Source organism: Schistocerca cancellata, chromosome 5, assembly GCF_023864275.1.
Source record: "Schistocerca cancellata isolate TAMUIC-IGC-003103 chromosome 5, iqSchCanc2.1, whole genome shotgun sequence".
Lineage (NCBI taxonomy): Eukaryota > Metazoa > Arthropoda > Insecta > Orthoptera > Acrididae > Schistocerca > Schistocerca cancellata.
The window spans coordinates 442,075,599-442,102,413 of NC_064630.1; the positions used below are offsets into that span (position 1 = coordinate 442,075,599).

At 39.0% G+C, this 26,815-nt stretch overlaps 1 protein-coding gene across 9 annotated transcripts in view; it reads left to right on the top strand.

Moving 5' to 3' along the window:
• Positions 1-26,815, top strand: part of LOC126188976 (glucose transporter type 1) — a 1,320,264-nt gene that overhangs the window by 997,240 nt on the left and 296,209 nt on the right. For 7 of the 9 annotated variants that reach the window (XM_049930753.1, XM_049930752.1, XM_049930756.1 and 4 more), the window contains one exon: positions 21,670-21,994. The exons of the other annotated variants lie outside the window; for them this stretch is intronic. In XM_049930753.1, the coding sequence (XP_049786710.1) occupies positions 21,678-21,994 (317 nt within the window). In that variant the 5' untranslated portion in view covers positions 21,670-21,677. The remainder of the gene's footprint in view (positions 1-21,669; positions 21,995-26,815) is intronic. 9 annotated transcript variants of the gene reach the window in all.

Consider the following 26,815-nt stretch of genomic DNA (forward strand, 5'->3'; position numbering starts at 1 on the left):
TTTACACTATTTTTCTCGTTCTCTTTTACAAACATTATGGTCTTACATACATACAATGAGTACGCAGTCAGTAATTTATAATTTTTGAAATAGTCTATACAGGACTGGCGTTTGCTTATATTAGCATTTATCCTAACTGCTCTCTTTTGAAGCCTGAAAATGCGATCCATAGAGACAGTGGGTGCCCCACCCCAGACCTCGATCCCATATTGCAGATGTGAGTGTATTAACCAATAATGCACTTGTTTAAAGACAAGGGGAGCTATTATATTTGCAAGACGTTTTAGTAAGAAAATATTACTAGAAACCTTTTTACAGGTGGAGCCAATATGCTCTTTCCAAGTGAGATGTTCACTAATCAATATGCCCAAAAACTTAAGTTTGTCAGACGTTTCAACTATAGAAAGTGATTGAGTAGGAGTATTATTAAAATGTAGCAAGAACTTTATTACTACAGGCTTGTCCTTATGCAGTGTAAGCTTATTCACTGTTAGATATTCTGTGATCATTTCGAAGTTCTCTTTATTGCTTTGGAATGCTGCCCACTCTGTACAGCCCCAGCTAATAAAAGATGTATCGTCAGCATAGTTCACTAGTTTGGGGTTTTGTGGCTGTGTTATATCATTAATATATATTATAAACAAGAGTGGTCCAAGTATACTTCCTTGGGGAACTCTGTATGCTGACTTTACTGTTTGGATCTTACTTTCATTCTTATAATTTAGTTTTGTGCACTGTCTTCTACCACGGAGATAAGAACTTAGAAAATTACGGGATAAGAGTAGTAGCTCTAAAATTACTAACTTGGAGAACAGTACTGCTTGATTCACAGAGTCGAATGCTTCGTGTGACACTGGCTGGCAACAGCAAAGGAAAAGAAGTTTCTGTCAAATAAATAGGTTTCTACACTCATACATTATAATAATTTTTTGAAACTGTAGTGCAACTTTTATTCTGCAAGTATGAGTGAAACTACGAAAAAAGTCAGTGTCTGATGCAGGCACCTGATGTTGAAGTTCGATCAGACAGCTTCCCAGAAGCGCTGTGAACATATTGTGCTGTATTTGACTGGTGTGTGTATTTCATAGCAATGCCCTGATCCACAAGCTTTTGCTTGCTCTGCCCTTCATGACCCTATATACTGTAGACATTAAATTCGGCGAGTGAAAACCAAAAGCAATGTTTTAACTACAGCATTTACCTGTAAAAGTAGCAGCTAACTATAAATTTCTGTTCGTGCATCCATAGCTAACACAAATTGACGTAGATTCACGTTTGTATTTCAATGAATAACACCACGATACACAATGTCTTAGTCTCGAAAACACGGCGGAGTTGCTGGCTTCGCGTTTGCGGAATTAGGGCATCTTGTTCAATTCACGTCACCTGACTGGACATGCGTTGTGGAATTCGTGCACAATGTCCTGAATGAGGGCTACGTAATTGTAAATAGGCTGAAGCTGGTAGAAGTCGATAGGTTGTATGCGACGAGTGGCTTGTGTCCGGAAGTTACCAACATTGGCAATCTTTCAATGAAGTATATGCGTGTAGTAGCCATTTCGAAGTGATCCTTGAATCGTGTAGCGGCCAACCGGTGAGCAACACACGTGCGGTACGAGCACTGTGCGAGGAAAACTCAACTTGTTCCCCCTGCACCGCCATTCTCCCCGCGGCTGTCAGTATGTTGGGCTCCGATTGACGGAGCTTGCTTCCTCCACTTCCCACACCCCATGAAAACTCGGCCAGGACGTCGTGAACAACTTATGGCTCTGAAGAGCTTTGCCTCTTGAATACACGAACATATACCCTGCAAACCATCTTAGTGTGGTGATGGGTGCTCGTACCACTATCATTTCTTCCCTTCCTTGTTCCATTCACAGATGGAACATGTGACAATACTGTTGGTAAATCCATTTATGGGCTCTAATTTCTCTGATTCTCTCGTCATGCTCATTTTGCAAGACGTATGGGGAAGCAATGTTGCCAGACTCTTTGGAACGTACACTTTCGCGATTTCAGCAGTAAACTTCTCTGTGATACACAGTGCCTGTGTCTGGAGTTCAGTAATTCCGTAACGCCTGCTAAACGATATCGCGAGGGAAAGCGCTGCTCTTCGTTGGATCATCATCATCTTCTTCTTCTTCTTCCTCCTCTTCTTCTTCTTCTTCTTCTATGCATCGATAAAGAGTACAAAAATCGATGTCCACTATGCTCAACCTTCTTCCACACCATAACAGGAAAGAAGAAGGTGGTGATAAAATACCAAATCCATCATGTAGTAGTCGCACACAAAAACTGCAGAGAAATCATGAATGTATAAGTCAGAAAGTGGTGCAAACACAGTCTCCGATCATTATCTCACCAGAATCAGAATCAGACTGACACTAAACTGAATAAATTCGAAGACCACGGCGATACCAAAGTTCGATATGATAAAATTACAGTTTCAAGGGGGAATGAGAGGAGTGGGAGCCTCGACCTGGGAAAAAAAATTCAAAGAGAAAGTAATCAATAAAGCGAAAGAGAAAATTATTCTAATCAGGAAGACGACACACCCATCGTGGAATGATACATATTATAAAGCAAGTGAGGGTAAGAAAACAGCGTACCGATGATTGTCAGTGAAAACCTTGTAACTCTGTGTGTTTGTGACAACCCTTAATTCTAGTAATCAGTAACTCCATTATCAAAGCGAGATTTCTAAGTGCATGTATTTCTGATCCGTCAATAACTAGGTTCCTGATATACAGTTATAACGTAACAACTTTGTGTATATGTCTACCGTCGATACAAGACCTGGAACAACGACAAAACAAAAGTTAATGTGGCAACGTTCGTAGAGGCGAGAAATCAGTAACTGACAAGAGACCTCGGGAGAGTCAAAGGAGAATATGAAAAGAATCAGTTAAACCGAATAGAGTTTATGAGCCCACGTTACGAGAGACTTCCACAAGACATTTAAAACCAGAATCGTTGGGTACTGAGCACAGAATATGGGGGGAGTTCAGAAAGTAATGCAACACACTTTTTCTTTAACAGATTGGTTTTATTCAGAATGCCAATAAACCACATTATCCCCATACTCTTTCGGCTATAAAACCGTATTTTCAAAATAATTTCCGTTCATTACGACGGCCTCGTGACACTTTACTGCGAGGGCCGGTATGCCCGCAGCACTCCGTCTTCAGGACACGACTGGCCTACCAGGACCATCCGACCGCCGTGTCATCATCAAGGAGGTTGCGGATAGAAGGGGCGTGGGGTCAGCACACCGCTCTCACGGGAATCGGCGTATCCACTGTGGCAAGGCCGTTGCCTCCTTTTCTGTCTTGCCTTAATAAACTTCCCGTGGTTTGTCTGGTCTACTTGTTTAATCGACTAGCGTGGCAGACTAACTTGGCAGCGATCAGCTTCTACATGGATGAAATGTTTTCTGCAGCCGTTAGCCATCAAGCCCATCCACGTGCATTAGCCCTCAAGCAAGCAACTGATTAGCGGCCCGTGTTAAACATAGCTTGTAATATTCTAGGAGTCCTTCCCATTTTAGTCTATTTTCACGCTACTTCATTTTCAGGAAATTATCGAAGACACTTGGAAGTTGATCCACGTAAAAACATAAATGCTGTGTTTTCGGGGGTGAGGGGGTAGATAGTAATCCTAGTGACTCCTTGCGCCCTCTCGCCCATTGAATCTGCGCCTGGAAAGATGGAGCGCTCCTCCGGAAGCATATTCATAACACGTATCCTTATACACCGACCGTTAAGAGAGGACCATCCCCTCTTGGCTATCTGAGTGTCCGATATTACGCCAGTATTTGTTTTTGCGTGGCAGAAGCGCTCTTGAACCTTCGTTTTGTCATACGTGGACTTCACACTGCAGGCATATACATATAAACAGACCGATTCCATCCATTGGCGTCCAGAAGGGTGAAAGAAGGAAAGAGGGTATGTGGGTCATTTTCGTCACTCTGCCGCCACTCTCCCCCTCTTATGATCTTCCTGTAATCTGGAGTACAGAGTTTTTAGTCCAGAATGTATTTTCCCTATGCTGCAGAGTCTACGCAGATATGAAACTTCCTCGCAGACCAAAATTGTGTGCTCGATCTGGACTCCAACTTAGAACCTTTGCTTTTCGCGGGCAAGTGCTCTACCGGCTCAGCTCCTCGTACTTACAGCTTTACTTCCACCGGTTCCTCATCTCCGATCTTTTAAACTAGCTATTACCATACTGTCTCCACAATAATCCTTTCTTCCAACAGTGTTAGCCTCGCAAGTTTCGCAGGAGAACTTCAGTGAAATTTGGAACATAGGTCTGAAGTACTGGCGGAAATAATGCTGTGAGGAAGTCACGTATCGTAGAGTGTCACGTAGGGTAGCTTAGTTGGTAAAGCACTCACCCACGAAAAGCAAAGGTCGTGAATTGAGTCCTGGTTCAGCGCACAGTTTCAACCAGGCAGGAATTTTCCTAGAATTTTTCGGAGAAATTTCCGCCATTTGACTGTTCATTTTCTTTTATTGTACGACGTATTGTAACCATCCTCAAGTGGATGTTGAAATGTTAAAATATATCTCACCTGTCTGTCAACATGTCATCGTCAAAAATACGTACTTCTGGTCTTTTGAACGATGACATGTCACAGACAGGTCAGATATATTTTAACATCTAAAACATGCATTTGAGAATGACTACTACGCCGAAATCATGATTGTGTATGACAAATGAACAATTAAGTCAAATAGCTGAAATTTCTTTCAAAAACTTCTATATGACTGTGGCTCCCCACGAAGGAAAGATCCCTAACTTTCATAATTTTCGTTCACTACAGAATTCTCATACAAGTTCAGAAGTGAGTGGATAACGATCAGTTCTCTGGAATTTAATGAGTTTGTGTCACGTATAACATTCTTGTTGCCTGGCACGTCTCGAAATGTACCGGTCATGGCTATTTCAGTGCTTTGCCTCACCCTGGATAAATTTTTCTGGACCCTCATGATCACATAGTATGTATACGCATCATTATGAAAATAAAGTGGTCAGACTGGGTCAGGAACACGGAGGTGCTTTGAAGAGCTACTGGTGTATTCTAGTACCATTTAGAGCCAAATCCCACATATTGAAAAGACCCATGAGGATAGCGGTGCGCGTTGGCACGCCACTTTTGGGATTTGGGGAGACTCGGTGGATTGACGACGAAGACAAGTGTGTTGGCTAGCATGTATGTCACTTTTAGGCCATTTCTCACAGCCGGCTAATTGAATGCCGGGCTGGTACCCAGTGGCTTACAAAGAGTTTGGGGGGCACGGAGGGGGGAGAGGGACAAGATTTATCATGCTGTAGGTGCCAGTTGCAGAGGGTTGCTAAATGTTCTCAAAGACGAACAAGGTTTTCCGGAAAATACATTGTTATTAGAGTAAATTATATATACTGTGTTACTGAATGTGTTTCTGGTGGGAGAGAGGGGAGGGGGGGGGGGAGACACCAATGAAGTGATGTGCCCTGACCGCCAGTTACGTATCCCCGTTCTGCCACAGCTACACAAATAGCAAACATTTAGGGCACGTTCCCACACTTCCACATGGGATGCAAATTCCGTCCCGGAATGCGTGGAGGGGAGGTGGGGGGAGGGGAGGGGTGTGTGACTTGGAGGCCATCCGACCACCATCGGGCATCAGGCTACTCTCTAGCACTGTCACAGACAAATCAAATAATTAACATGACGATCCTCTGAAGATACGGGATAAGGACCAGGAATAGCAGCAGATATACTGAGTTTTTCTCATAATTTCCTAGCTAGCCTCGAAGTCCAGTGCTGTGCCACGAAAGCTGTGAAGTATTTGCAAGGTTGGTATTTCTTTGTATTAGTTGTTATATCGAAGAAACTGCCACATAACATATTTGTCCACAACATCAATGGGATATTTATGTTATGCACTTTGGCACTTTGCTTCTAAATACTGTACTTAAATCGTTCCCCCTGGTATAATATGCACACCATCAACTTACTAAACGTCAACATGTTGACTGCACCTTCTAGCCAGCACAACAAATTTGGGCATGCTCCTGCAAAATTAGTTATTGTTAAGCTTAGATTCCAGTGAGCAATGACAAAATTCCGTTTTCTCTTAGTATGCATCACGACTTAAGGTGGTAGAGAGTCTAGAAAGTGGCAGAGCTTTGAAATGTTTGGCGCATCCATGTCTGGCAATCGCTGGCATCTATTGATGTTTCGGTCCGCTTCTGGGCAAGTCTGAACATGGTGCAGTCTCTAGGAGCATTGTTGCCCATACTTCCATTCAGTGTTGTCCACAGCACAAATTGTAAGGGTTGACAAGTCGGTGACCGGTCACAGATAGTCGTCTGAACTGGAGTATTCACACCGGGACACTAAACTGTCCTCGATTGCCACTCGTTGCTGGGTGCACTCTTTCTGGATCGAATTGTATAACAAAGAAACAAAATTAAAAGTAACATAAGAAACAACAGTTAAAAGCAGTCTGATGACTCTTAATCAGTGATACCAGTATTTTGATTCTTTGTATTTCAATTTATTTGCATCGTGTTGCTTTGTTAGTAACTACAATGTTTCTGATGCATCAAATATCAGACTATACGCTTGTCTTCTGTGAAATATGAAGATAATGCTTATCTGGATGGCTGTCAGTTTTCTTTTTTTATGCCCAGGAGTTCCACTCAGATAAGGTGCTGGATGTTACCTCACTCAAAAACTGTAATAAATGTGATATTATCTCCTACAGCTGTCTAAGTTCAAGTTAGGGTTAAAGCTTAAAAGGTTGATCTTTATTTAGCAATAGTTCGACTGTCAGCCTCCATCTCCCACCTCTCTCTCTCTCTCTCTCTCTCTCTCTCTCTCTCTCTCTCTCTCTCTCTCTCTCTCTCTCTCTCTCTCAGACCAAACATGTAGATTAAGTTCTATTACTTCACAAGAGACTCACTTGTGGCAGTCTCTAATGCTGACAACAGGACCCGTATGAAGAAAATGGGAGGGTGGCTTTCCACAATGACAAGTACTTATTCTTCAAAAAGCGAGGTCAAAGGAGGGGGATAGGCGTTATTGTTGGACATTTTATCTGTTATTGCCAAAATTTTGGCATGAACGACCACATAGAACCATTCATTGCATGAATTCCTACTGATGTTATGCAACTTAAATGTTTATTTAATATCTTCAATGTGGAAAATGTAATGTTGCTCAAGGATATTGGACATGTACCAAACAGAACTAACAACGGATGCAAAATATCTACAAAGAAGGGCTGCACAAATGTTCTCAGGTTTGTTTGACTCTCAGAAGAGCATTGTGTTGAGAAAAATGAACTGGCAGACATTTTAAGACAGAGGCTAACCATCCCACAAAAATCTGCTTACACAGTTTCAAGAACCAGTTCTAAGTGAGGAACCCAGAAGTACAGCACAGCTCCTTATGTATGTAGGCCCTAACAAGTTGCGAGAGATATGGTGCTGCAGTGTTTGTAGCTGGTAATATCTTTTGATAGATTCACAAGACATTGCATCATTTGTAAACCAAAATTGGAACACTTAAAAAGTTTTCATGAGTTAGTGCGACAAGATGAAGAGCCATCTTTAAGCACGCAATTAGGTACCAAAACAAAGTAAACATCATTTCTGCTGGTGCAGACAATAAACATTAATATTACCTAATAAACAAAAAAAGTATTAAGATGTTTGCATACATAAGATTTTAGAGGGTCTGTTCAAAGCATATCTGAATCTTTCACAAGTGTAAAAAAAAAAAAAAAATCATACAGTTGCCATATGCCATAGGGAGCCTCATTTCAGAATATCGATACTGCTTGGTGAGTACATCACAAATAATGAATTGCTCACCTTCCGCTAGATAAATACATTCCTGCAAACAGTGAGTAATATGTGCTTCAAATGTTCAGGAATGTAAAATTTTGCACTTCACAAAACCAAAAATCATAACATCCTATGACTGCAATAAAAATAAATCACAGATGGAATCCTTCAACTTTCACAACAGTGATATAAAATAGAACAATCATGTTGGCTTGGTAAATCTGGTGGCAGACTGTGGTTGACTGGTTGAATACTGGGGACAAAGCATTCAGTCTACAGTTGCATACAAAATGTGTGAGACCTATGCATGTTGCTTAAGTATGTAGAGGCTGTACCAAAAAGATGCACATGGTGTATTTAACATACTCAAAGATGGGGAGCACAAATTGTCACAGGTTTGCTAGAATCATGGGAGACCATCACACACAGATACTGAAAAAACTGAACTTGCAGACTCTTGAAGATAGTTTTGCCTATCTTTTAAAGTTTTTAGAACCAACTTTGTGATGAATTTAGGAAAATGCAACCACCTTCTACTTACCACTCCCATAGTGACCATGAAGATAAGATTAGATTATTGGACTAATTACAGCACGCATAGAGGCATTGAAGTAATCATTCTTCCTGCACTCGATAAATGAATGGAATGGGATAAAGCTATTGGTGCAGTGGGAAGTACCCTCTGCCATGCATTCCAGTTGATTGCAGAGTTTTTCTGTAGCTACACACACATACTGGAGACTTTCCATTCCAGAAATATGTCTTATTATGTACAGAACAAAACGAGAGTTCCACCAACAGGAGTGTCAAAGTGATTGTTCAACTTTCTGAACGTAATTCTCAATATGCTTTTAATGATGAATAAGGATTATCAGAACCTCCACCAAGACAGATTACGCTGTTAGTGGGGTTTACCACACAGCCACATACAAACAAAAACTTATCAGTTTTAGTGAGGGCTTGTCTCTTAGAAGTATGTTGCACTGAATATCTCTTTAAGCAGATGCGGTCTCTTTGTCAGAGGATATAGCCACAGGATCAAGCAGCATTGTCAAAAGACGTCCTGCTGAACTGTTAGCAATTGTTCAAACATTATCCCAGCTGAAGACTGAGGCACACATTGGAACAATTCATGCCTGTTGTCTGGGCTCCGAGGTCATACTTGGGTCATTCCAGCATCTGGCAGAGAAGATTGAAGACCAGCTGCATATGTGGAGTTTCAATGAAGAGCTCACAATTTGCAGCATTGTCCCTAGAACTGATCATACTCCTTTTTTCCTGAGTCTGGTGGAAGGACTGAATGAGAGACTTTGAAGGTTCTGTGACAAGCTAGGCTGCAACTTCTTGGAGTTTGGCCATAGGGTTGAGAACTGTTCAGTGCCCTAAATGGGTCAGGTGTGCACCACCCATCAGAGGCTGCTACCCAGGTAGCTGACTGTGTGTGGCATGCATGTAAAGGTTTTTTAGATTAGGCAACTCTGCATCCAATCCAGATAACAATAGCTGTAGGAAACCCTGAGGTATTGGTGTAAGTTGAAGAGAAATGACTCCCACTGGTGAGAGTGTTAAAATCCTAACCTAGTAGTTAACTGCTGAAAGCGTTCACAACAAAGTGCCGGAGTTAGAACTGCTCCCAGAAATCAGTGAAGTTAACATAATACTAGATACAGAACGCTGGTTGAATCCTGAAATGATAGGAGTGGGTTTTTAGGAAAAAAATAAAGTGTATATCAAAAGAATAGGCAAATGGGAAATAGAGGTGGTGTATTTGTCACAGTAGACTAGAAACTCAAATCCACTGAGATAGAAATTAAGCTGCATGTGAGATTGCTTAGGCAAGACTTAGTATCGGGATGGGCATAATGTAATACTTGGATCCTTCTATCACCCACCTGACTCATCTCCTGATGTAACTGAAAATTTTAAAGAAAATCTCGGATCACTTGTACTTAAGTTCCCAAGTCATACTGTAATCATTGGTGGATGCTTTAATCATCCAACAGTTAACTGGTAAAATTACAGCTTTGTTAGTGGTGGACATAAGACATCCTGTGAAACAGTACTAACTGCCTTCTCTGAAAACTACCTACAATAGATGGTTAGGAACCCCATTAATGGTGGAAATAAATTGGAACTAACGGCAACAAAGAGACCTGACCACTTTGAATGTCTCCAGATTGCAACTGGTATCAGTGATGCGGTTGTGGGAATAGTGATTACCAAAGTATAAAGAATAACTAAAGCAAGCAGAAAGATATATATGGTGAGAAAACTAGATAAAAAAATCAGTAGTGCCATATCTCAATGAGGAACTTGAAACTTTCAGCACAGGGCAGAAGCATGTAGAGGAAGTATGGCTCAAGATTAAAAGAATAATTGACCATGTGCTAGATAGTTATGTACTCAGTAGAACACTCCATAATGGGAGGGAACTTACATGTTATATAATCACTGTAAAGAAACTTCTAAGGAAACAGAGATCACTGCATAAGAAGTGTGAAACAAATATCGTAGGGCTATAGATAGAGATGATGATTGAAATGCATTTGGTTGTCAAGAGAGCAAAAAGTGATGTCTTCAGTGACTACCATAGCAGAATATTGTCAAATGATCTTTCACAGAACCCAAAGAAATTCTGGTTGCATGTAAAGGCTATTAGTGGCACTAAAGTTTGTGTCCAGCCCATAGTGAATGACACAGGAACTGAAATGGAGGGTAGCAGAGCAAAAGCTGAAATGCTTAACACCATTGTCAAATGTTCCTTTACAAAGGAAAACCCAGGAGAACTGCCCCAATTTATTCCTCATACTACTGGAAAGATGAATGAAATAAGTATTAGTGTTAGTGGTGTTGAGAAAGAGCTGAAATTGTTAAAATTGAACAAAGCCCCAGGGCCCGATGGAATCTGTCAGACTCTATACTGAATTTGTGGCTGACTTTGCCCACCTTCTAACTATAATCTATCATAGATTCCTTTTAGAAAAAACTGTGCCAAGTTCTTGGAAAAAAACACAAGTCACCGAGTCACACCTGTCTATAAGAAGGCTAGTAGAAGTGATCCACAAAACTATCACCCAATATCCCAGACATGAATTTGTTGTAGAATCTTATAACACGTTCTTAGCTCGAACGTAATGAGGTATCTTGAACATAATGACATCCTCAATGCCAACTAGTACAGGTTCTGAAAACATCAGTCGTGTGAAACCCAACTTGCACATTTTTCGCATGACGTACTTCGGATCAAGGCAAATGCAGTATTTCTTGATTTTGAAAGAGCATTTGACTCGCGACTGCGTCTATGCTTATTGTCAAAAGTTTGCTCATATGAGGTATCAAGTGAAATTTGTGACTGGATTGAGGAATTTCGGGTAGAGAGGACACAGCATGTTATCTTGAATGGAGAGTCATTGTCAGACATAGAAGTAACTTAGAGTGTACTCCAGGGAAATGTGTTGGGACTCCTGCTGCTCATGTTTTGTATTAATGACCTTGCCGACAATATTAACAATAACATCAGGCTTTTTGCAGATGATGCATCTATCTGTAACAAAGTACTATCTCAGAGAAGCTGCATAAATATTCAGTCAGATCTTAATGAGATTTCAAAGTAGTGCAGAGACTGGTAACTTGTTCTAAATGTTCAGAAATGTAAAACTGTGTGCTTCACAAAATGAAAGTCATTGTCTCCTATATCAGTGAGCCACTGTTGGAATCATGGGTTTAATGCTCCATAGGGATACGAAATAGAATAGTTACATAGATTCAGTCATGGGTAAAGGAAGTGGTAAACTTCATTTTATTAGTATAATACTGGGGAAGTGTAATTAGTCCATAAAGGAGATTGCTTACAAATCACTTGTGTGGCCCATCCTAGAATGTTGTTAAAACGTGAGACCTGTGCCAAATAGGACTAAGGGGGGATATCGAATGTATATAGAGGAGGACAGCATGAATGTTCACCGGTTTGTTAATTGGTGGGAGGCAGTCACAGAGATACAGGAAGAACTGAGGTGAAAGACTCTTGAAGAAAAACATAAACAATCCTGAGAAAGTCTGTTAATAAAGTTTCAAGAACCAGCTTTAAATGGTGGCTCCTACGTACTGCTCACAAAGGGACCATGAGAGTTAGATTAGAATAATTACTGCATGCACTGAGGCATTCATAAATTCATTTTTCCCACACTCCATATGTGAATGGAACAACAAGAAATACAAATAACTGGTATAATGAGATGTACCCTCTGTCGTGCACCTCATGGTGGTTTGGAGAATATAGATGTAGATGTAGGTGTAGATTTACCGTGACAGTCTCCAATTACAGAATGAATGTTTTGCTTTCCACTGAAGTGTGTATTACTGTGGATCTCCTTGACAAATTAAAACTCTTTGCTATTGTGGGACTTGCAGGCACTCCACTTTTGTTAGCCATGTTTTTCCAGTGGAGCTTCCAGATCTGGTACTCAGTTTTAACCTGCCAGGAAGTTTGTCTCTGTTCATTTACCACAGCAAGGCTGAATAGTTATTAGTTATTTAATAATGTGTTTATTGGCTGCTTGTAGATGACCCTATAAAATATAATTCTTGTCCACGTAATTTGTGACTTGGCTGCAAGTGGCCAAACAAATAATCTTTTAATGCAGATAATGAGTTATAAGTATGAATTGCTATTACATGGATGTGCACACAAGAGTCAAAGAATAGGTTCACAGATAATAGTAAACAAGTGACAAATATACAACTGAAAGTGTGCTATATGAGATCTCATATATGTAGAAATGATAATTAATCGAAACCCCCAGCTGCCAACAGGTTGTTGTTGATATACCTCAATGGGGACAGCTGAAAATGTGTGCCCCTACTGGGACTCAAACCTGGGATCTCCTGCTTACATGGCAGACACTATCTCCATCTGAATCACGTAGAGGACACTTTCTCTTGAATTACTCGAAAACTTCAGCAGGTGAAATATTTCCTTGCACCAAATTAAACTACATTAAATTTCCTCTAAAAAAGAAAGGTCCTCTTCATTTTTTTTCTCTCCGACTAATAGTTTCCAGGCTGCAGGGGATGAAAAAAATTGCATGTTATTAAAAATACTGTTTTAACAGCATAAAATTAATGCAGATTGCTAAATAAAATGGGTGAAGAACAAATATTAAATGTTTGTATCACACACCATCCAGTCACATTACTGTGACCTCCTGTTAAAAGCCTGAAAAACCCCTTTTTGCAGCACAAACCACTGCATGATGTGATGTGCATGAGCACAGTCAGTGAGGTTCTGGTAGATATCAGCAGAGATTTGGAGCCATGTTGACTCCACTGCAGTGGTCAGCTGCATGAGGTTTCTCAGTTGAGGATCCATGGTGTGAACAGCCCGATCGAGGTAGTCTCACAGATTTTTATGAGTGGGTTTAAATCCAGAGCATTCCATGGTCAGGTGAGTATGGTAAACTTGTACTGGTGCTCTTCATACCACACACATGAACTGTGAATTGTGTGACACATTGCATTGTTCTGCTGGTAGTTCCCATTGTGCCGAGGAAAAAACAAACTCCATGTGGGAGTGGGTATTGTCTTGAAGGATAGATGCGTACCTGTATTGATCCATTGTGCCATCTAGAATGACAGAAATATTCTCCAGAGTATAACAATCCCTCCTCTGGCCCAGACCCTTCCGACAATTGTTGCAGGCTGTCTGCTTTCAGACATTTCGTGCCTTGCATGCCAATGGCCGTTTGTTCTATGGAGCATAAAATGTCATTCATCTGAAAAGGCCACCTTTTACCACTCTGTGGACATGCATTTGCAGTATTAGTGTGCAAGTCTCAACCTTCATCCCTGGTGAACAGCAGATGGCATAAGTGGATGAACTAGGTGTATGCTGCAGCAATGATCACTTAATGATCATTGAGGTAACACCGTTGGTAGCCCCTTGGTTTATTTGGTGGTCAGTTTCTCAGCAGTAGCACTTCAGTCTGCTCGTACATATCTCCATAGCCGCCGTTAACCCGTGTCATCTATGGCCCATGGTGCACCACAGTTGCTTCAGAGCAAGTTTTGGATAGTGCCATTTTGCCAAACATGGTGTACTTTAACTATGGCAGCAGTTTAAAAATGCAGCCATTTCAGAAATGCTTCCACCCTTGCAGCAAAAGCCAAGAATCATGCCCTTTTGGACATCAGATATCACTCTGTTTCTGTGTTATGACAATATCTGCTCTGTTTCAGACATCCCTCCAATACATTCTATATACCCTCCTCTGCCACCTGCCATCAGTGGGTGGTTATCACATGTTGACATTGAACATAGGGAGAAGGACGAGAGAAGGTAGTTTACTGGAGTGTCATCTTGCAGTTTCCTCCTTCATAGGTCTGCAAAATGTAGACTGAGCCAGCAGTTCCCCATTCTGTCTACTGCACTACATCAAAAAGAGCAACTACAGGGTGTGGCAAAAAGTTATACTGACCCTTTCGCAGCTTGACTTGAGAATAATTGGTGAAGCAGAGTGCAGACATGCCTAGGGGTTTCATTTCCTGCAAAGTGCTTGAATGCTACATGGATTACAAATATGAATTACTAATAGTACTAACACAAGAAATGCATGTGGACAGACTTAGTGTAAATCTCTGCACACTGTACTTGATTGCCACAAGGAAAATTTATTCTTAGTCTTCGTGTATGGCAACTTTAGCATTCTTCCAGGAAAGACAACTTTCCTCTCCATGAGTGTATCTTGCTTTCCAGTTAACAGTCTGATTATACCTCCCCTGCATTTCCTGCCCAAGTCTCTCATGTGAGTTGACAAAATAATTTCACTGAGTTCTTGTCTGTCTAGAGGAGGTATTTTCACTTTATTGACTGAGTATTTATTTGCATTTGTTAAGAGCTGTAACATAAAAAAGCTCGTTCATTGACACAGTTCTCTCTCTCTCATTTGAAATTTAGATTTCTTCATGTAAAGTAACTGTACATAGATTACTGTAGGACTTCTCTGTACCGTGTCCCTCATTTGAGGTGATCTGTAACTCCATCGTACACAGCATAAGTGTTGCATACATTCAGCAGTGCCTCTGGAGTCGTAGCTTTCTTTGTTCAACTATGTGGACTCAGAGTTGCTTGCTATTGAGTCCAAATCTCACTTACTATGTATGATCATGTTGCATAAGTGTTAAATTCTTAACACTGTCATGCTCTTACAGTTTCCGTGTTTGTCCCTGACCATGCATTCGGACATTCTGCTCACTAGTGAGGTTGGCACCCCATGTTTTTTACACATGCCACAAACAGTGTTACTCCACGCTCATCCTGAGTGTTTTTTGTGGACACTACCATCTTGTTATGTGAGATACAACAGAAATATATCCTAATTTCTTCCTTTCACTGTGCCCATATTACGACTGAATGATGATGTGCAGTAATGAAAAGTATTCACTGTCCCAGTCAAATGTAACCCTAATTGCAATTTTCAGACACTCATTGCCATGAATTTATATACTTCACTATATGTGTTATCATTTTGACAACTATACAACTCAGTTTTTGAATAATTTCGTATAAATGATGTGAAGATTGTGTTTGTGATTTTGTATTCAAAATTATGACGACTTCAAACTAGTGGCCACAAAGGAAATATCATCTTGTGATCCCATAACCAGTGTTTTATTGATACAATTGTATTTGATTGCTATCATATACATTTACATATATAACCTTCAGGCCTCCTTACAGTGTATTATGGATAGTGACTGGTGTACATGTCACTTTTACTCTTGTACAAAAATGTATTCTTTCAGTTTCTGTTTCCAAGCTCTACTGAGAGAATATTTATAGAAAAAAATAACTTAATATTGCATTTTTAAATATAAACAGCATAAAATTTGTGGGCAGCATTAATGAAGGTAAGAGTGCAGAGAGAAAAAATGAGTCACATGATATATTCGTAGTTATTGGACTTCAGTTATATCAATAAAAGGTTAGTTAAGTACCGGGCAACTACACTTAAGTACACAGTGACTGAAGAACGTGATGTTATTGATTTTTAAATAGCTGATCATATAGAACTAAGACCTAAAATAGAGAATGCAATTCCAGTATTGCAGAAAGACTAGAGAAAAACATAATTCGGACTGAGACTAACATCAGGTAGATGAGAAACCAGTTAAAAGTATTGGATTGCTGTGGTACACTTAATAATGATAAAGTAATGTTGATGATCCTTGATAATTTTCTTCATTTGGGCATTAGGCTGTGGTTTAAGGCCCATTAACAAAAGAAAAGGCCAGGGATTCAAAATGTGAGCCCTGAAAGCCTCCATCATATAATGGAATGTTTTTTTCCTTTCTTAGTTGGCAACAGACTCATATCACACGCATCCAGTGCCACCAAAAGGTGTACTAATATTACACATCTTACCAAAAATGGTACACTCGACAACTAAAGAAGCATAGGTTATTATTAATTATTCTTACAGATAAATACCATAAAATTTGATCAAGGAATGTACATAACTTTCAGGAAATTCTAGCTGAAATGTGAGATTGAAGTTGCTAAGTACAAAGTAAAAAGTAAACATATTTTAAATGCCAAAAATAATTATGCCACAGTCTGAAATGTTAATGAAGGAGAAATGATCATTTCTAGTAAAGAAAGTTGTGTCCAGTAGCCACAAAAATTTTGTACACTGTTAGTTTCACTTGCATCTTGAATGCGGAAACCCTGCTTGTTCTTGTACAACAGAGATGATGTGTGAAAGGTTGTTAAAAAAATCACTGTAAATGATGATTATGAATTTATAAACAAAGTTACATTAACAAAAATAATACATTTCTTAAAATATAATTAAAAGTTAAGGAATTGCGCAAGCTTTTTAAGCCAGTGGCTCCTTCTAGAAAAAGAGTTGAAGGGAAGTGAGAGGAATGACAGAAATGGACTGGCAAGATTTAGGAAATGGGTAGAATTAGGGAAATGGGGAGAGTTGCAGAAAATTCGCACAGAACCCTGTGTCGAGCAGTAGGCTAGAAGTAGAGATTGGAAATATTCAAGATAATAAGAGGAATTCGTTCATGTTCTACTTTTGGACCTTCCATGTACACTATGTGATCAAATGTATCAAGACACCCTCAAAAACATATGTTTTTCATATTAGGTGCATTGTGCTGTCACCTACAGTTGAAGAGGATAATAATGTGCAATAGGCAGACATCTATCCAGACCATCACACTGGAATTCCAAACTGCATCAGGATCCACTGCAAGTACTATGACAGTTCGGTGGGAAGTGAGAAAACCTCGATTTCACAGTCGAGCAGCTGCTCATAAGCCACACATCATGCCAGTAAATGCAAAACGATGTTTTACTTGGTGTAAGAAGTATAAACATTGGACTACTGAACAGTGGAAAAACACTGTGTCGAGTGATGAATCATGGTACACAGTGTGGCGTTCCGATGGTAGAATGTGGTTATGGCGAATACCCGGTGAATGTCATCTGCCAGCTTGTGTAGTGCCAACAGTAAAATCCGGAGGTGGGGGTGTTATGGTGTGGTCATGTCTTTTTCATTGGGGATGGGGGCTTGCACCCCATGTTTTGCATGACACTATCACAGCACAGGCCTACACTGGTGTTTTAAGCACCTCCTTACTTCCCATTGTTGAAGAGCAGTTCGGGGATGGGGATCAAATCTTTAAACACGATCGACCACCTGTTCAAAATGCATGGCCTGTGGCAGAGTGGTTACACGACAATGACATCCCTGTAATGGACTGGCCTGCAAAAAGCGCTGACCTCAATCCTATACAACACCATTGGGATGTTTTGGAATGCTGACTTCGTGTCAGGCCTCACTGACCGACATAAATACATCTCCTCAGTGCAGCACTCCACAAAGAATGGGCTGCCATTCCCCAAGAAACCTTCCAGCACCTGGTTGAATGTATGCCTGTGAGAGTGGAAGCTGTCATCAAGGCTAAAGGTGGGTCAACACCATATTGAATTCCAGAATTACTGATGGAGGGTGCCATGAACTTGTAAATCATTTTCTGCAAGGTATCCGGATACTTTTGATCACATAGTGTATATTGGTTATATTAACAATTTTTCCATGTCGTGTGACATGTATTACAAACTGTTGACAAAATGCAAGCAATAGCACAAGAGAATATATAAGGTGGTGCAGGTCAAACAGTGCCTCTAATAGCCCTAAGTGTCAAACCAATTAGTTGTGCATTAATAAAAAGAAAATAGGAGAATTTGTATTTGATCTCAGGATACTCAAAACAAAAGATAAAATAGGAAAATTTCTGGGACTTATAATTGACAAAACATTTTCTGTGTAGTAAATATACTTCTATACTTCATTTTCAAAATTAGAAACAATATGGGCAAATAGATATTTTTTACGATGAGATGAGCTGCACAAGTAAATAATAATCCCACTTGCAAAATTAGATTTCCGCAAGACTCTCTCTGGTTCTAGTAAGTACAAGTATGGAAATAAATAATTTTTCAAGAAACCATCCCATGCATCACATTAAACACCATCAAAAGAACACAGGCTCATGTTACATGACATTTCATGTCCTTGTGAGTGTGTATTTTTCTTTGTTGACCTCCTTTTTTACGTTCCCCCTCACCCAGAGTTGCGAAATCTGGTAGACTTGCAGGCCATTGTGTATTTGCCGAATGGCTGCTTTAGTGCCCTCCCAATGTTCTGTTATTAAAATCTGTTATCACTGTGTGGAATGGGCAGGACATCCATCGCATTAGTACCACATCAATTGCTTTATGTTCAATAACTGTGGATTGTGTCTGTTTGCAACTGTAAATACTTATGGCTATTTAAGTCCTACAAACAAAACAGGGGCTAATGATGCAGTTCCTGGAAAGCCCAAACCATGCACTAATATACCATGACCATTGCTTGTCCACTTCTCTCAGCTGCTTTGGGTTTTCAGCTGACCAGTATTGCATATTACAAAGGTTGATTTGCTTACAGTTTGCAAAAAAATGCTTTATCCGCAATCAGTATCTTGCTAGAAATGCTGCATTACTTTGCAGTTGTTGCAGACGACATTCAGAGAGCTGAAACTGATTTGGAGAGTCATTACCATGAAATTCTTTATGGAATGAAATGCAGAAAGGGTGAAATGTTTTAGAATATAGCATTCACAGAATACTCTTTTTAGCTGATCGCACTGGCATATTAAAGTTGCCTCATAGTGTCACATATATTGTTAAAATGTCAGTTGTGTTTCTCCTATCAGTTGCTATTCTTTTTTGCTGTCATGTTTTGTTGTTCAGACTTCCCCATTCTTGAAATTATTTATGCTATTTGCAAAGACAGTTATAAGGTCTCGGCACCATCAGGATACCTTTCAGTATACAACCACACCACTGCATCAACAATTTGGTGACATTTGTCATTATTCAAAACAGTAACCGCTTCTTCAACCATTGTATACTTTGCGATAGCCTGAATTGTACACTTCATATGATATGTCAGACTTTGGTGGATCCTCTTCTCCTGATTGCAGGACAGTAGTGTGTGTGTCTGTTATGTTGTTACTATTTGATTAAGTTTCACCTGTATTGTCACTGAAGTCCCATTTGAATTTTTCCAGTCACAGAAAAAAGTATGTGGTTGTATTAGGAAAAAAGGTATTTATCATAACCCAGCAGCTAAAAACATTAAAAAAAACTGCTACCATCATCTACTGTGACTTAGTGACAGACAAAACTTGGTATATTTACTTGTTTTGGATCTATTTGGGATAGCCTGTCTTAATTGTATCTCCCATTGTTCACATTTAGGGTTTATTATGAGTTTCGGCATAAAATGCTATTAGTTGCTTGTCTTACAAATTCACTATATATATCACACCATCATGTAGACAGTGTCACAGAACTTACATTGCTGACCAGGATGCTGTCTGTAGTGATGCTGTTGTATAGAAAAAAGCTGTAACATTGGAGAACTTGATGCCAGAACTAATAGTTGACCTCCTTCATGTGAAACCAGTCTGTCACACACAAATAGGCGTAAAGAACCATTACTTTTGTGTTACATTACCATTGATCAGTGAGTGGGAAATACCACAACAGATATATATCTATAAGTGTGAGTGTGCAACTGTGCCTGTTTGAAGTGGAGCAACCACGTACAATTAGTTGTATGTAAGGTGGATTCCAGACTGTGATTCATGGAAAGAATTGTAAAAATATTTTATTCACCCATGAAGGAGGTAAATAACAAAATTATGTATGGTAGATTCTTGAGAACACTTAGTACGTGACAGTAATAGAGGGAACATAGAAGATCCATAGAAGACCTGTGGGCTTTGTATGGAACTCTTCTAGTAAGCTCATGTCAAAAGAAATGCTCATAAAAATCAATTGTCCCTCAGACAGTGGTTATTGTTAATGCTGTGATGATGACGACGTTTGGTTTGTGGGGCGCTCAACTGCGTGGTTATCAGTGCCCATACAATTATCCAATCTTTGCTCAGTCCAATTTCGCCACTTTCCTGGATGATGATGAAATGATGAAGACAACACAAACACCCAGTCATCTCGAGGCAGGTGAAAATCCCTGACCCCGCCGGGAATCGAACCCGGGACCCCGTGCTCGGGAAGCGAGAACGCTACCGCGAGACCACGAGCGGCGGACTGTTAATGCTGTGATGATGTAGCCACTCTTTAACTTAATTTTGTTTGTTAGTACAGTGCTTAATGTGCAAACACCATTGATGAGTATATGGATTTTAGTTGACACAGGGTACTAGCTAAGACCTGTTGGTGTGACATTCCCTGTCTGTCTTATGACCAAACACCCATTTTGCATATTAGATGTCTTTGGCTGTAAAGATTTGACTTTCTGGTGCAGTATTGGTGATGTGAATTCCAGTGAATTATTACTAAATCATGCCCTAATAAGACACCCCCCCCCCCCCCCCCGCCCTCGCCACTCACACACACGCAAGACCAGTTATCTACAATTTATGCCTTGTTATTTCTTTGTAATGAAACTTGTGATTGTGTTTTAGTGAAGTAATGTGCACATCAGTTGAAAAGGAAAAAATCTTTTAGCACCACTCTTTATCTACCATTTATAGAGTCACTTACGTATGATGAGGAAATGTTTGTGGCTTCATTTGTTTATTCTTCGTAAGATTCATATCTTATCTGTATCAATGTTAATGTGAAACTGTACAGTACATTTTGGATGTAGCTTTTTTCTTTTTTAGAAATAAACCACAAGTGTTTAATACATTTTTTGAGGACTGGTTCACTGCTGCAACTCATGTTCATAAAATGTAACAAACTGAAGAAGAAATGTTCCAGCATTGTCACAGAATTCGTTTCTAGTACTGAGCTCAGAAACAGTGACTTCAAAGAAGTATATGTGACATGAATTAAATTTCCATTCTTTTTTAATCAAAACTGAGGATTTGTAATGCGAATTGTTTGTTATATTCTATCAACAAATTCGGAAAATATTTAGCTGAAATTAATTGTTACCATAGCTATCTTACTTGAAACGAATTCTGACAAGACAGCAGTCCGATGGCTTCCCCCTTTTAAGGTTTTAATACAGGTTACTCCTGCAAGTATGACATTACACATTTTCAGTGTTCTTTTAATACATTTCCTTTTTTGTGTCTGTAATGCACCTTTTTCCTCCCACTAAGCAGAGGACCGAACCAGCACAGCCACAGCGGCAACTGACAATTTACTTTGACATACATATCGCAGCCTTTAAAATATGTTGTCGGGTTTTCTCCCTTCCCTACCTCAACCCTTGTCCCAATTTGTCAACAAAATCCCAGGCAGGAGGATGGGTGAGACGAGACCAGGGCTTAAATCGATGAGAAAATCTGTGGTCCAGCAAGGAGCAAGAGGAGCAGGAGCAGGAGGAGGCATTTCGGGGGCATACAAGGAAGTAGCTCAAGTGCACGAGCATGCACACAGTCACGCCCACGGCCATCCGGCGCTCTTCTCGGCCGTCCCCACGCTCGAGTTGACTGCCCGGCACGTGCACCCCCACCCGGTCCCCGCCCCGGCCCCGCCGCCGGCCCGCAGGAAGGTTAGTGATGAGACGAAGGAAGAGGTACAAGAAGAAGACGAAGCCACCCTCAGGGAGTTGCTTATGAGGTATGTTACCTCGTAGCTCAGGTGGGCATCCCTGCCCCTCTATAATGCTTGCTCTTTTTGCGCATGCCCTGCCTCCCGCCCCTGCTCCTTTTGAATACAGTACAGCTCTTAACCACTTTGCCATCAGCACAAGTAGGCTTCATCTCAGTATATGCTCTGCTGCCGGCACTGCTATTTGTAGTGATACTACAGAGTTCCTATTCTTCAAGAAAGTGACAAAAGCGAAAGAGTCCTTAGTACTTTCTATTTAGATTGCTTAGTGAGTTTATTTAGGTCTAATGTATATAACTTTCGGAAATAGATTTCAGTTGTCTATCAACTTTTACCTCAATGAACTTAAAATTTTGAAACTTAGCATGAGCTGTTCAGTAGCCCCCCTCCATACGAGATAGTGAATGATTGCTTTATTTTACATATTTTGTGTGATGTTCCACTTTATAACTGTAGCAATTAAATGAACTGACACAGAAATCAGGCAACTTCAACTGAATACTGTATTTTTGTTTTGCTCAATTTGCATTGCTGACTTACCATTCTGTTGCATGGATATAAAGTCTTTTGAGAATTCTCATTACATAATGTGAAGGTTTATAGGAACACACAAAACAGACATGTGATCAGTTCTTACCTCCTGCTTAAAATGCTAATTATATTTGCAACTATGTCAGGAATAAGAATTACAAATTTGCCAGTGTTTGAGATTTATTTAGAACACAAGAATAAATTTGCATAAATGAAACATACATTATCACTTGGGGGCTTAAAATTTTGTAATAAATTTAAAACATGAGAACTTTGAAAAATAAAAGGGCAGTGAATTTGATGAGTAATATTGAATTTAAATTTAGCCTGTATCACAGTTTCAGTATCAGTACTCATCTGTGTTTGATAGTGTAATCTTCTATTAAATGTTATGTAATTGTATTATGGCATGGATTACTCACTGCTAGTTAGTGGAACAGGAAAACCTAAAACTAATGAGACGGAGAAAATTAGACCCTATTGTGAAATTGCTCTCATGATGGATAAAACGTGCAGTATTATTGCTTCCAGTCTCACACAAACATTTGAAGAATATAAAACTTTTATCATAATGTATTATTTTCTTTAAGGCTCCAGACCTTACCATTCCTGGTTAGCTCCACAGGTTTTTTTAAAGCTTAAGTTCTGTTCAGTTCAGGGTGTCAGTGCTACAGGAGTAAATATTTCTATAATATGAACAGTTCTGTCTCATTTTCAATTACCATAAGATCAACAGACAATATTTAATTTTTATAACTGACACTCACTCTCATTTTTTTCAATTCTGCGTCTCCCATAAGATTAGTATTGTTTAGCTATACTGCTTGTGTATCATATTTCTTACAGTGAGTTGCCAATACTTACATGATTTATACAGCTACCTGGTTTTATATGACAACTACTGCTTAATAATAATAATAATAATAATAATAATAATAATAATAATAATAATAATAATAATATAATATAATAATATAAAAGAAGGAAAACAAAGACAGAGGATGAGATGGTCAGATGAAGTTAATCGACACCTCATGTTCTGTTATTACCAAGCAACAAACCTAGGAACCAACACAACTGGATACAGATCACAAGTATACACAACATTTATTACCAGATACCCAGAATTAAAATTTTTAACAGAACAACGACTAGCTGATCAGATCCGTATAATAATAAAAAATAACAGGATACCCCAGTCAGAATTAGAAAACATCAGGCAACAAGTACAACAAATACTGGAACAAAATAATGTGCAATCAGAAGAAGAAGAAGAAAATACAGTAATGGACTCAAACATCCCAGAGCAAACAAACAAAGATCAACACGCATCAATTAAACAATCAGAGGAAAACGAAATCTTAAGACACCCACCAGAACAAGCATAAATAGAACACGAAGTGACACACATGTTAGATATAGAAGAAAAATTTCAGCTGACATATATAGAATACAAAGACACAAATACAGACATTAGACCATTCTTGCATAGACCGCCAAATAACCCACAAGTCGAAACAACAATAAAAACTATCAACACAATCATACACATTAAAATAAATGAAAACACAACTATGGAAGAGTTAAAACTACTGGTTTATATTGGAGCACTCACTACACTAAATATACATACTAGGCAGAGATCAGAACCAACCAACACACAGAAGAAACCCACAAAACCAGCATGGCAACACAGGCTACAGATCAGAATAGAAAAATTGAGAAAAGACATCGGACAGCTAACACAATTTATAAGAAATGAAATGTCAGAAAAAAAATGAAAAAGGTTAGGTAAAATCTCACAACAAGAAGCGATGGAGCAATTACATGAAAAGAAGCAGAAATTACAAGCATTGGCCAAACGACTTAGAAGATACAAAAAAAGTGAAAATAGAAGGAAACAAAACTAAACATTCAACACAAACCAAAAGAAATTTTACGCGACAATAGATAACACACACATTAAAATAGACAATCCACCAAGCATAACAGACATGGAACACTTCTGGAGCAACATATGGTCAAACCCGGTACAACAGCATGCACGGTGGATACAAGCAGAAACAGACACATACAAGATGATACCACAAATGCCTGAAATGATATTTTTGCAACATGAAGTCACCCAAGCAATTAATTCTACTCAGTTGAAAAGCCCCTGGAAAAGATAAAATAACAAATTTCTGGCTAAAGAAGTTCACTTCAACACATTCACATCTAACTAAATTATTTAACAGTTACATTGCAGACCCATACACATTCCTGATAGACTTACACATGGAATAACTTATCTGAAACCTAAAGATCAAGCAGACTCAGCAAACGCAGCAAAAGATCGCCCCATAACATGCCTACCAACAATATACAAAATATTAACTTCAGTCATTACACAGAAATTAATGACACATACAACACAGAACAAAATTATACATGAAGAACGAAAAGGCTGTTGCAAAGGAGGATGAGGATGTAAAGAGCAACTGATAATAGATGCAGAGGTGACATATGAAGCTAAAACCAAACAAAGGTCGCTACACTACGCATACATTGATTATCAAAAAGCTTTTGATAGTGTACCCCACTCATGGTTACTACAAATATTGGAAATATACAAAGTAGATCCTAAATTGATACAGTTCCTAAACATAGTAATGAAAAATTGGAGAACCACACTTAATATCCAAACAAATTCTAATAATATCACATCACAGCCAATACAGATTAAGCATGGAATATACCAAGGAGACTCATTAAGTCCTTTCTGGTTCTGCCTTGTTCTGAACCCACTATCCAACATGCTAAATAATACAAATTATGGATACAATATTACTGGAACATACCCACACAAAATCACACATTTGCTATACATGGATGATCTAAAACTACTGGCAGCAACCAATCAACAACTCAACCAATTACTAAAGATAACAGAAGTATTCAGCAATGATATAAATATGGCTTTTGGAACAGACAAATGTAAGAAAAATAGCATAGTCAAGGGAAAACACACTAAACAAGAACATTACATATTAGATAACCACAGCGACTACATAGAAGCGATGGAAAAAGAGATGCCTATAAATATCTAGGATACAGACAAAAAATAGGAATAGATAATACAAATATTAAAGAAGAACTAAAAGAAAAATATAGACAAAGACTAACAAAAATACTGAAAACAGAACTGACAGCAAGAAACAAGACAAAAGCTATAAATACTTATGCTATACCAATATTGACCTACTCATTTGGAGTAGTGAAATGGAGTAACACAGACCTAGAAGCACTCAATACACTTACACGATCACAATGCCACAAATATAGAATACATCAAATACATTCAGCAACAGAAAGATTCGTATTAAGCAGAAAGGAAGCAGGAAGGGGATTTATCAACATAAAAAACCCTACATTATGGACAGGTAGACAATTTAAGAAAATTCTTTATAGAACGAGCAGAAACTAGCAAAATACACAAAGCAATCACTCATATAAATACATCGGCTACACCACTGCAATTTCATAACCACTTCTACAACCCTCTAGATCACATAACATCAACAGATACAAAGAAAGTAAATTGGAAAAAGAAAACACTACATGGCAAGCACCCGTATCGTCTAACACAGCCACACAACGATCAGGACGCATCCAACACATGGCTAAGAAAAGGCAATATATACAGTGAGATGGAAGGATTCATGATTGCAATACAGGATCAAACAATAAACACCAGATATTACAGCAAGTATATTATTAAAGATCCCAATACCACAACAGATAAATGCAGACTTTGCAAACAACAAATAGAAATAGTAGATCACATCACAAGTGAATATACAATACTAGCAAATACAGAATACCCCAGAAGACATGACAATGTAGCAAAAATAATACATCAACAGCTTGCCTTACAACATAAACTTATAAAACAACACGTTCTCACATACAAGTATGCACCACAAAATGTACTGGAGAATGATGAATACAAATTATACTGGAACAGAACCATTATAACAGATAAAACAACACCACATAACAAACCTGACATCATACTCACCAATAAAAAGAAGAAATTAACACAGCTAATCGAAATATCCATACCCAATACAACAAATATACAAAAGAAAACAGGAGATAAAATTGAAAAATACATCCAACTGGCTGAGGAAGTCAAGGACATGTGGCATCAGGATAAAGTTGACATTATACCAATTATACTATCAACTACAGGAGTCATACCACACTATATCCACCTGTACATCAAAGCAATACGGCTACATCCAAACTTATATATAC